This window comes from Cynara cardunculus (assembly GCF_001531365.2).
Source record: "Cynara cardunculus var. scolymus isolate 2C chromosome LG 9, CcrdV1, whole genome shotgun sequence".
NCBI classification, from domain to species: Eukaryota; Viridiplantae; Streptophyta; class Magnoliopsida; order Asterales; family Asteraceae; genus Cynara; species Cynara cardunculus.
The window spans coordinates 17,112,721-17,125,005 of NC_037536.1; the positions used below are offsets into that span (position 1 = coordinate 17,112,721).

Sequence of the window (12,285 nt, forward strand, 5' to 3'; positions counted from 1 at the left end):
CAATATTTCTATATTATATCCTTATTTATAGACTTTATGACTCCATAGTGAATCACCATAATAATAAAAACTACCAAAACGATCAGTTTATACTTATTTTTCGTTTTTGCTATATGAAAATCTTGTTACATTTAACTGGGAGTGAAACCAAAGATCAGTTTGGGACTGGGAATATGGGATCGAAAAGATCCGATTAGCGCTCAGCGGTTATGGCCAGTTATACTTTTTTTGTTCTAGCTAGAACTGGTTAACTGCTTTATTTAATTAACACGACTATAACTAAGTTCATTTAAGTTTACGTAATGATATGCAAATGCAAAAAAACATAGATTTGTTTGCATACTGTGACCTGTCTTTAGGAAGTGATGTTGCCATGAGATTCTGATATTTTCGTGGATGCTGTCGTAAGAGCAAAACAAACGAGTCTTTTTGGCCTTTATAAGATTTAAAATAGTAAGAATCTGATATGTGGGTCGTGCCAGATAGATAATAAAGACGAGTAACGTACACTCGCTGAAATTTCGCAACGACCATGCACAGTCAACAGTGTTTAAGATGGTTTTATGATAAACGTATGCATATTTAGTAAAAGACTCTTTATGTGTTTTTTGAAATGTTGCTTACAGTTATTGAAGTCAATATTGAACACCATGAACTTACCAGACCTACCGACATGTTTTAAGAAAATTCTAACCATAAAAAAATATGACTAACAGTAACAGTAAGATAAATGAGAAGATCTGAGAGTCGAGACATGTAGAACAGTAGATCGTGTTACATTTAAAAATGGTGATTTGTATTTCTATGTTTATCTCAAAATAAATGTCTACTTTCAAAAGTACGTAACTAAATTTCCAAATATATTCTTAATTAATGCACACAATTTTAGAAATGTGTAATTATGACAATTTTTGAACAACTAAAGGACTGTTTGACAATTGCTGAATGATTTGGTGCATAATGATTAAGATATCTGAATGATTAATAGACTCTCATGATATAGTGCAAAATGAAATATAATTGTTTTGTAATTGTTTACAATGAAGTCAGGGCGCTGAATAGTTAAAAGAGACCCAAAATACAAAAATCATTCAGAGAGTTTTAAAACCATTAACAGACATACTTTTTTTGTCAAACAAAATTCACCTCTTAAAAATTTAAGGTTGCCTCTTAACGGAACTACTAAGATGAAAAACGAACAACCCCTAAATGATACTTTTATTCTTGATAATAGAAAATAAACCTTCTCCACCTTATCATTAACGTATAACGAGAAAGTAAAAAATTTACTTTTGAAAATGAATATTTATTTTTTAAATAAAACTAAAATAAAAAACAATAAATATTTATTTATTTATGATGTTTATGAAATTGATGTGTTACAAATATCAATGGGGTATCACATGTCTCTCTATATGGTGAATTTGACCATGTGGGGGTTGATGTTCCTTTAAGATAATTTATGACCACATTTTTGGCAAAATTTCAATCAATTATTGCTTTTTTTTAATACATAAAATCCTATTATTTTATGTTTAATAAACATATCATAAATATGTTATTTAGGACATCGACTTACTTTTATCTGACTCGAACTCGATTAGTATATCATTGTAGATCAAGCAATACAAGGTATTGCGAGATAGCCAAACAGAAGTCGATTAATATATCATTCAAATATCAGCCACTTACTTAATTTGTACTGGCTAATGAGTCATTGATCTCTTTGGTCCTGTAATTTATTATTACTGAGAACAAGTCAACATCATACTTTTTTCTTCGGGAAAATAAGATTTTAGCAGCTATTTTTATTTATTTATTAAAAGATAACTTATACCTTATTTACCTACACAACCTTCAAATCCAATCAAACTCAGTATTTTTACCATTTATCAGTTATCCAATCCAGTCTAAAACATTATTTTATATAGAATTTTCTTTTGAATATTAAATTTGGTGTATTTTGTTTTTGTTTTTATTTTTATTTTCTGATTTCACATTATGTAGTTTCGTATAAGTAAGGGATTCTAGCCAATTAAAAGAAAAATAAAATATAATATAATATAATAAGTTGATTCAGTTTAAAAAATAATGAGAAAATGACACTTGGGAAAACAAGTTGACCAATCTTGACCCACCTTTATTCATTGCATAAGCAGATCGCTGGATATCCTTTCTTTTTCAGTAAATTACACTTTTGGTCCTTGTGGTTACCATTCAATACCAAGTCTAGTCCCTATTTTTATAATTAATAACATTTTCTTCTTCTTATTATTATTATTATAGTTGCCATATTTTTTTTTTGATTTATCTAGATATCCAACCCGCTATGCGAGCCAACTAATCCCAAGACGATCACCTGCTTTGCAGATAATCCGCAGTCACCGCATTTGAACCTCCGTGACCACAAGAGGATTTTTATTCCTACTTGGATTTGAACCTGAGACCTCCTAATATGTAGTTGCCACTTTGTGATTCACCCATACATACATACATACATATATATATATATATATATGTATTAATAATATATTATCAAATAAATATAAATATACATAATATTCTTTTAAGAAATATAGAAAAATAAGTAAGAAAAAAAGACAAAAATACCCCTGACTTAACAGTAAAGATAATGTTGATAATTTATGAAATGTTAGATCCCACCTATAAAGGTTAATACTAAACCTTAAGGACCAAAAATGAAGTCAGACTATAATTTTGGGAGCATTGAATGAGAAGAAAGGGTAGGGTCCCCCATGTTGCTTCTGAGTGACACTAGTCTACTCTACTGTACTGTACTGGGTGGTTAAATAAATAAAGCCATCAGTCCTCCACCACCACCACCTCCAACCACAAACCAGCAGTCAACCTCTCCACCTCCCAACCCTTAAATATTTATATTAATTAATCATTTTGCAATATGATGTTAATATTCTGGAAATATCATTAATGAAATGCAGTTAAACTGCATCATTAAATTATTTACTTCTTCCATTTTAAAATAAATATCAAAATATACCTTAAGGGTAGAATTGAAAAGTAAACACTTATTTTTGGACCAGCTTACACGCACCGACTAATCCTTCAGCGACCACAAATGACCTGGAGTCATTGCAGGTGAACCATCATTACCACAAGAGGTTTGGCAGCACCTAGATTCAAATCCTAGGTAGATGAGATTTTCCATTACGTCCTCCTGGTACAAACTGAAATAGAAATGTGTACACTTGTTTCGGAACAAAGGGACTAATTCATCTTTCTATTCTCTTTTAAAGTGCAGATTTGTCTTCACACAATTGGTCAACATAACGGGGGCGTGAGACTTACGACAAGAGATTTGTATTCGGTAAATGAGAAGAGGAGGTAGGTAGGATGTATACAGATCTTTCCTCCACCCCTAGTCCCGTTTGGTTTACGGGTTTTGGAATTGGATTCTATTCCAATCACGCATTTTGTCTTAAAGGAATGTACGAAATTGAAATCTCGGAATTTCAATGAAATTTGTTTATAATAATATTTAAAAAGATGATAAATATTATTATAAACTAAACAATATTTAAAGGGAAAAAACTAAATATACAGTTTATGTACCATGTGATACCAAAGAATAATTCAAGATTTGGCAAAACAACACATCTTTCAAAAGAAAAGAAAGTGCACATTTTGACACAAAACACATAAATATGAAACAAATAGATGCAAAATGGATTGATGAAGCAAAACTATTTACATGAAAGGAGTCTTGGGTTGTACCTGTGGGTGTGGATTTGCAGGTGTTGGTGTTACAATGGGATGCCGATTGTTGATCGTGTTGTATACTTGGCTCACCTCGTCGTTGTTTTCATCGATGTAAATCACGTCTTGCATTGTTAGTTGGTGGTATTCAACGATTTCTCTCAGAAATCGGCTTTCTCTTGCGTAAACTGAATTCTCCTGTGCCAATCGAGCTTTCTCTGCTAAAAGTGACTCCAGTTGCAGCCGTATCTGCCATGTAATACACGAGGTTTTTTATCTGCTTCTAAAGGGTCTATCGCTGTTTTTGGATCTAAAAGATTCTTGTATTTTGTCATTATTAACGGATACTTTAGATGGTAAAATACTTGTCCACTTGGATATTGCAATTTTCGTGGGATCGGACAACAATGATTTGATGCTTAATATAAAAGTTCAGTCATTATATGCTGAACGTAATAATCTCAATTCCTGATGGGATGGAGATGCATGACCTGTTACTAGTGGGAAATTTTTTAATCATTCATTTGGGTCAGAGATTAAGGGGTCGTTTACCAAATGCTTACTGGATGAGCAAGATAAGGACTAAGAATCTTATCCAATAAGAGACATAGCCAGACCTGAGAATCTTATCCGGTAAGTGATGGTGAAAGACTCTAATCCGGTAACCCGGTTAGCACTTACCAGGTAAGAGAAGCTTACCAACCATCCATTTTGAGTCTTTGACTGCCGGAAATATTACCCGATAAGGTAATCGAGAGTGATTACTCTTGCTAGTAAGCACTTACACGATAAATGTTTGGTAAACGGCCCCTAAGCGTGAAGTTGTATACGCCAAGCACGTGCCATGCATCAATTAACTTGTTACTAAGAAAAAAATTATAAGCTTACATTTTGTTTATATCTTGTTCTTTAAGGGTGTGTTTGGTACACTGAATATGACGGAACATGGATTATTGTTCCATGTTTAGCATGACTTTTATGTGGAATAGTCAGGAACAAAGTGGAACAAAGTGGAACAAAGTGGAATAGACGTGTTCCACCTCCTCCCATGGAACAAGGTAGAACAAGCCTGTAACTTACCAATATACCCTTAAAATAAAAGTTAATTCTCTTCTGAAACATCAAATATGTCTGCATCTTCATATTTTATTCATTCTTTAAATTTTATTTATTGTCTTTAAACTTTCATTTTACTGTCCTCAAAATATTATTTTTGTACGTTTTCTATATTTTGGTTAATTTATGTAATTTATTAAATATTAATAATAAAAAAATAATATAGAAAAGTTATAAAATAAAAATTGAAAGCTATATAAACTTTTTATTTTGGTGTCAATTTAATTGTCCTACGAAAACTTTTTAATGATATATTTTGTTAGAAAAAATATTCATTTTACTATAGTTTAATGAATTACATTAATTAATCAAAATATATCAACAACTCATTAGGGATAAATTGGTCATTTTATTTGTTCTGTCCAGTCCAGTTTTGTCTTAGCAAACGCTGAACAACTGTTATGTTATGTCCTATCTTATTCTATCCGGATACCAAACGCACTCTTAAAAGAACATAAGATAATGCTAAGAAGGCATTGGGTTCCAGCAGATAACGAAATAATACGTACCAAATCATCATCTTCATGGTTGTCTCCGTCTCCACCACTCTCCCTCAGGATTCTGTTTTCCTCTTCCAACTGAGCACAACGCTCCTTAGCGAAAGCAAGATCAGCCTTGACGGTTTTCAGCTCCCGAAGAAGAAGCTTTGCTTTCGCAGCCATTGCCATTGAAACCTGTGACGAAAACGGAAAGGCATATCATGCATCTTACTTGTAACCACCAATTTTGAATTATATAACGGGCAAAATGATTCAAAATTTTCCTTAGTTCCTATTTAATGTAGCAAGGTTTTAAACGTTCCTATTTAATGTAACGAAGTTTCTTTTTTTGACAAATACAATGTAACAAAGTTTCAAAATTTCCTATTTTGTACCCATTTTGACCGTTTTGATCTTGTAACATTTGATGACATGAACGTCAAGTTCATTACCTACTTCGCCGTAACCTTTTCGCAAACCTTTTGTAAAATGGCTATCCACAAGATCAAAATAGGTACAAAACAAGACATTTTGAAATGTTGTTACATTGACTGATAAAATAATTCTTCGTTACACTAAATAGGAACTAAATCGAACTTTGTTGGCATTTTGACAAGTTTTTCCAAGATAGATAAGAGCATCTTCAACAAATTCTCCATAACTTCTCCATAATGGAGAAACAAATACAAAATCTCAAAAAAGAATTGCATTCAACTCCAACAATTTCTCCATTTTGGAAATTACAACATATTATATTTTATTAAAATATTTAATAAAATCTCTCCAATGAACTTTTAATTTCAAGATTTTTTATTGGTGGAATATAATTAAAAAAATCCGTCTCATGATAATATTTTTTGGAAATGCTCCAAATTTGGAGGATTTCACTCTCTCATGCTTTCTCCATTTTGGAGAAAGTTTCGGAGAATCTGTTGGAACAGAAAATTGCCCAAAATCGTCATTTCTCTATTTTGGAGAATCTATTGGAGATGCTCTAAATGATGGATAGCAATTGAAACATCAAGATGTAGGCATGCATAACAACTTCATTACGTAAACAAGTGACGCATATTTGCCACCTTACGTCGCGAGATGCCTTCAATTGAATTTCTACATCAGTTTGCATCTCGGGTTTAGTACTCCCAACGTTTGAAGATGGCCTCTGAGTCTCGGGGATGCCACTCTTTTTCTTTATATGTAGTTTGCGTGTTTCTTGAATTATGCCGGCCGTTCTATTCTCCATGATCGTCATACCCTCCTGTGAGAAGGAACAAGCAGGATGACTGAAATAAATGCCATAAATTGAATCAATTATAATCCTTTTGTGATGTGTTCAAATGCAAGAAAAAAATCCATTCTGAAACTAGGTGGATTCATGGTTGAGCTTTAGGTGTCGTTTGTTTTTGGATCCCCCCCCCCCCTTCTTATTTACCACTTGTGTCTTATTGTTTGTTCTTTTTTCCTGCGATAAGAGCTTAAAACCTCTTAGGGCCTGTTTGTTAGTACCTTAATGAGCTTAATGGAACTCACAGCTTATATGGTGAGCTATACATGATTGTTTGGTAGTGCTTAATGGTATATAAAATGGCTTATTCAGTACGTTTTTAGGAGATAACTTTATTTAGAAAGCCAAGTTTTTTCCAAACCTGTCTCTCCCAGTTAAAAAACACGCTCCTTTAATCTATGAAAAAATCCTTCTAAACAAAAACTTTCTCAATCTAGACAGACAGCTTTATCCATACAACACTTAATGGAAAACCAACCAAACAGCCCCTTACTATCCCCTTGTTGGACAAGAGATAATCCCATGTCTTATTAGCCTCTTAATGCAATCTTATTTCCCTAAAATCTCTTTGTAGCCTCATTAATCACTTTGCGATGTATATAGACATTATTATGAGGTCCAGTTTTTTAATGAACTTTTGATTTTATTATGCTAATTAATTTCTTAAGAATATTTAATACACGATTAAAGTTAAATAAAATCTAAGTTATATATTAATAAATCAATAACGATATTTCCACTATTAAATATTATGTTATTTATCATGTTATAAGTTAAGTTTTATAAAATTTCAAAATATTTATGAATAAACAAATGAAATTGTTTTGGAAATATGTTTAAATAGATGGGTAATTTCTTAAATTTTGTTGTTTGAAAATAAGTGTAATAGTTACATAAGATTCTTGACGATTATCTTATATATTTATGAGTAAAAATATAATTTATATTATGAGTAAAATAGACAATTACAAACATTAAGTCATTTATCAGTTTTAAAAACAATCTTATTAATTTTGTTTTCAGACTTCAGCACCACCTCTTATCAATTAGAAGTAAAATAAGACTTCATACATCAACACCTCTTAAGAAACAAACAACACTTTAGAACGTCTAAAACTCAACATAATTTCTAAGAGCATCTCTAACAGGTATGCTATATTTTCTTTCTATTCTTCTAAATTTGAAGATTTCTCCTTTCTCTCTTCTATTTTTCCCTATTTTAAAGGAGGGTTCAACATAGCTATTGGAGCAAACTTTTACCAAATCTCCAAGATTTCTAAAATAGCATATCAATTGGAGATGCTTTAAGGATGGAAGGCTCAAGTGTTGTGTTGGTAATACGATATTTTGCCTAACCCAATTGTGATTGCATCTTTACCACATTTGCATATCTAGCGAATCTAACTCCAGTAACAGCCAACATCAAGCTTATTATATCTTCAAATGAATACAATAGAAGCATACCTCAAGAGCATTACCAATCGTCCCACCAATGTAATTAAGAGACGATGCAATTGCACCGAACCCCTTATGCAATGGAGGATTGTCCAGCTCTTGATGACCTTCAGGTAATTGATACCGGCTAGAATACTGAAAACGGCAAGAATGAAAAAAATCATCCTATGGGTTTGTGTTCTCTAGAAATGTGCTACAATAAAAAGTCGCTATATCCAATTAACTACATTTAGACATGATGAAGGGATATACTACGAAAGAACATCAAACCAAGGTTCTAAATAGCATAAGGCGTGGGTGGCGGCGAGGTCAAGCCTCAAGCCTTGGGAGCCACGCATTTTTCAAGACATGACTTATGACGAAAAATCTCTACGATCATATTTAATATTTATACATACAGGGGCCAATCAAGGGAGAACTCTGTAATTTCTGATAACCATGAGATCCAATCTCAACCACAAATCAAAGAATAAATTAGAAAATTAATAATGTTGGTAATTTTGACTTGCAATTTTAATTGAAGGGCATTTTTGGTATTTTAGAAATCTTATCTCTCCTCCCTCTCTCCCCTCCACCCTCCAGCGTGAACATTCCACTGTGATACCTATTGTATGAACGTTGTGATACATTAATTAGGATCATTCTTTCTATAAGATACTTCTAATAACCACTGTGATCACCGTGATGGAATTCTGAAGTGGGGATAAGACACTGTGATCACCTGAGTTGGAAGGTGGAATATGGGGAGAAAATAAAGGGAGGATTTATTATTATGTAAATGAGAAAATTGAGGGCATGGATTTTATGACTAAATTACCCTTTTTAGCTTATTGGAAAAATATCCTTAATTATTTCAAAAGAGTGGCTCACATTGGATCTCACGATTATCACAAATTACGAAGATCTCATTTGATTAGGTCCCTATATATACATATGTTTCCTACTATTACTCAATGATATTAAACAATTTAGATTAGATTATATATAAAAAACTAACAAGTAAGACATTAAAAAGGTAACAAAAATCAAGTATTTCAGGCCATGCCGTACCACAAGCCTTAAGCCAGGTTGTGCCACGGCGGCTGTTGCGGCCAAACACAAGTGTTACTAATGCTTGAAAAATAAAGCTATATAAATCGGGCCCGCAGAAACTAGACATATGCCAATTATAATTATAAGGGTACGACAATCTTAACATCAACAACTAGCAACCCTCCTTCCCTATCTAATAATTACTTGGGGTTGGGTTCCGGTGAGAACGAGAGTTATTGTGAGAAGGGTAAGAAGGATCTCCACTCTTGGATCAATCCTAATTGAAGAGAACCACTAGATCAACACTAACGAAATACACTAGATTAATTCCCTTCTAAAACGCAATTCATGGGTTGTTTTGGGATTAAAAGTAATCAAGGGTCCAAATTCCTTCTCACCTTAACCCCTATTCTCACACGATCCTTCATCTAATTACCTGACCCCTTTTCTCAGCATCGGACATTTGTTGCCTCCTCCTTTCTGGTGTTTCGTATTGTTGTGCCACATCACCATTGTCAACGATGGACCTGGCTTTTCTAGCCAAAACACCCCAAAATCCATGCTTGGGTTTTTCCAAATTCTTCAATGATGTATAATCATGTTTTACAGAATCATCCTACAACAACAGACACTTGTTAGTTCATCAAAGGAAACTAGACATTCACTTCAAAAAACATAAGCTTACATTTAATGAATAGGTATGTGGAGCGCTAACAAGAGAATTTTCACATAATTCTCTGCTTTAAACAAATCAAAACCCCCACACACACATGCCATTCCTAACAAGACATGAAAACTAACTCGTGTCAATAACAAGAGTAGATTATTGAAGGTCAATGAACTTTGAGCTAGAGGAACAAGTCTGCAATTACGTAAAAATATTCCATCTTGATTGCGCCACTTAGTGGCCAAAGTCTTCCCTCATTCATTTCCAGATTTAGATAACTCGGGTGGCCACCGTCGCTCTAAAACTAATAACAGAATAATACTTTTGCCATATATTTCTTCAAAAGCTTCTGCTCATCTAGGGCCTTGCATGGTGGTGACAAAGACTGCATATGTAAGATCCCACATTGGTTGGGGAGGGAACTAAGGTTGCCTTATAAGGGATTGGATGCCTCCTCTACCAGACGCGTTTTAGAACCGTGAGTCCAGGTGTATGGAAAAAGCTGACAAATCTGGTACGGCTGGCCCGGGATGTTACAAATGGTATCAGAGCAGGGAACCGGACTAGTGTACCAATGAGGACGCTCAGCTCCCAAGGGCGGTGGATGGTACGATCCCACATCGGTTGGGGAGGGGAACTAAGGTTGCTTTATAAGGGACCGGATACCTCCTCTACCAAACGGGTTTTAAAATAAGTCCATGTGTGGACAAAATGGACAATATCTGGTACGGTTGGCTTGGGATGTTACAACATATAACCAACTTTAGGATAACACAAGTCTTCTATGTCTCAATAGCCAAACTTCATGACAGTTTATAGCATGTAACTCAATGTTCCATGGTTGTACACATCTTTGCAGGCATCAGTGCCTTACTTCTCTGGATATCCACAACCTTTACATGAATAACAGTTGCAACCTGAAAACTCTAACCATTGATTTTTCTCTCTAAAAGTGGAATTTACCCGTATTTAGTTACAGCAAGATAAAGCCTCTGTTGGGTCACTGAAGTTTCTTAGTCAGTGAAGAATTTTTGTCTACGAAGTGTGACATGTAGCTTTCATGACTCATGAGTTCCCTCAGTCATCACTGAAGTTATCAACTTTTGTTTCTAAATTCTAAACACATGCAAGGATGCACATAATCATCTTCAACGCTTCTATTTTTTTTCCAGCTCATTCCAGTTAGCCTCTACATATGCTGTATATGTAATTAGATGACATAAAATTCACTTTTATAAAGGATGCATTGTCTTCTAGACAACCTATCGATTGATTACACAACTCGATAGGCTACTATCCTTGTACATTGATCTCTCTTGTAACAGCCATTCTGTAAGATTCTACATCGGTTGGGGAGGGGAACAAAGGTTGTGCCTTATAAGGGACTATATACCTCCTCTATCAGACGCATTTTGAGACCGTAAGTCCAGGTATTGACGAAGCGGGCAATATCTGGTACGGTTAGCTTGAGATGTTACAAATGTCTTTTTCCATGCCTTTTACATATTTAAATTCAAAGATTTGAATTGCATTTAGGCCTTCTCTCACATGTTTTTCAATTAGAGTATTAAGCAGGTGGGTTAAGTTCCATGGAGCTCTGCTAATCTCCCTTCCTAAAATTTCAGGTAACATCTTCCCTCTAAAAGTTTCAGGATGCACATAGGTCTTGAACTTGAAAAGTACCCATTTGACCTTTTTTGAATTGATAAATCATAACAATCAAAATTGAATTCTATAATTAAACTATAAACATCACAAAATCAAAATCAAAATCAAAATCAAAAGCATATCGAATTTTAAACAGCAAATCTCCATGTATACCAGATATATCAAACCAACAAGCAATACACGAGAAAAAGATAAACACACAAAACCATAGCTCACAGCAATTGAAGAATACCTTGGGAGTATAGGAGTTAGAAGACCGAAGTGGATTGGAATTGGCATCCCTTGGGGAAATAGCAGGTTGACCATAAGCCGAAGAGAGAGAAGAGTCACGGTTGGCGGAGGACGCTCTGATCGCTTTAGCAGCCAGTGACGGTGTCGCCGACACGGGGGTAGAGGAGGATGAGGTGTCTTCTAGGGAAGTCGGAGAACCGTGACGGCTAGAATTACGGTTAGAGATTCCAAATTCTTCCACAGCAAATCCTTGCCGTCTCCTATACGCCATAAATTTGATACAGAATTATTCCACCACCACCGGCGGTTGAGAGATGTAGATGCCGGTGCAGATAGTCGTATTTGGTAAACAAGTCCGGTACAGAAGCAATATCCGGCGTACCCTTTGCCTTCCTCTGCCTCCGGAACTCCCTCTGGATATCGCTCTCGAGTAGTCAACGTTTCATGTTCGTAAGAAGATTTGTGTACTCGTGATATACATGCGGAAGAGGGATGTGCATCAGGAGGTTCGGCCCAAATCAAAAATCCGATTGAATTTCGGATCTGGAAAACAAACCCGAACTTTGAGGTCCGGATTCCGGATGTCAGGTTGCTTTGAATTTTACAAGATCTTCAAG

At 34.5% G+C, this 12,285-nt stretch overlaps 1 protein-coding gene across 2 annotated transcripts; it reads right to left on the bottom strand.

The window, feature by feature from the left end:
• Positions 1 to 3,577: 3,577 nt before the first annotated feature.
• On the bottom strand, positions 3,578 to 12,242 carry LOC112518589. 2 transcript variants are annotated; one of them, XM_025126340.1, is made up of 6 exons: positions 11,670 to 12,242; positions 9,539 to 9,718; positions 8,080 to 8,205; positions 6,415 to 6,588; positions 5,361 to 5,525; positions 3,578 to 3,984 (listed from the first exon to the last, which is right to left on the bottom strand). In XM_025126340.1, exons 1-6 carry the CDS (start codon positions 11,937 to 11,939, stop codon positions 3,727 to 3,729), a joined length of 1,173 nt encoding a protein of 390 aa, XP_024982108.1. In that variant the 5' UTR covers positions 11,940 to 12,242; the 3' UTR covers positions 3,578 to 3,726. The 2 variants fall into 2 exon arrangements, with proteins under 2 accessions (XP_024982108.1, XP_024982109.1); XM_025126341.1 differs by lacking the exon at positions 8,080 to 8,205.
• Between the last annotated feature and the right edge of the window lie 43 nt (positions 12,243 to 12,285).

What these genes read in the sequence shown, in the direction of transcription:
- LOC112518589 (XM_025126340.1), bottom strand. Translation starts at nt 11,939, where the DNA reads ATGGCGTATAGGAGACGGCAAGGATTTGCTGTGGAAGAATTTGGAATC. An exon ending in CTAACTCCTATACTCCCAAG is followed by an intron (nt 9,719 to 11,669) that starts GTATTCTTCAAT and finishes CTGTTGTTGTAG; the next exon opens with GATGATTCTGTAAAACATGA. An exon ending in AATTGAAGGCATCTCGCGAC is followed by an intron (nt 5,526 to 6,414) that starts GTAAGGTGGCAA and finishes TTTTCGTCACAG; the next exon opens with GTTTCAATGGCAATGGCTGC.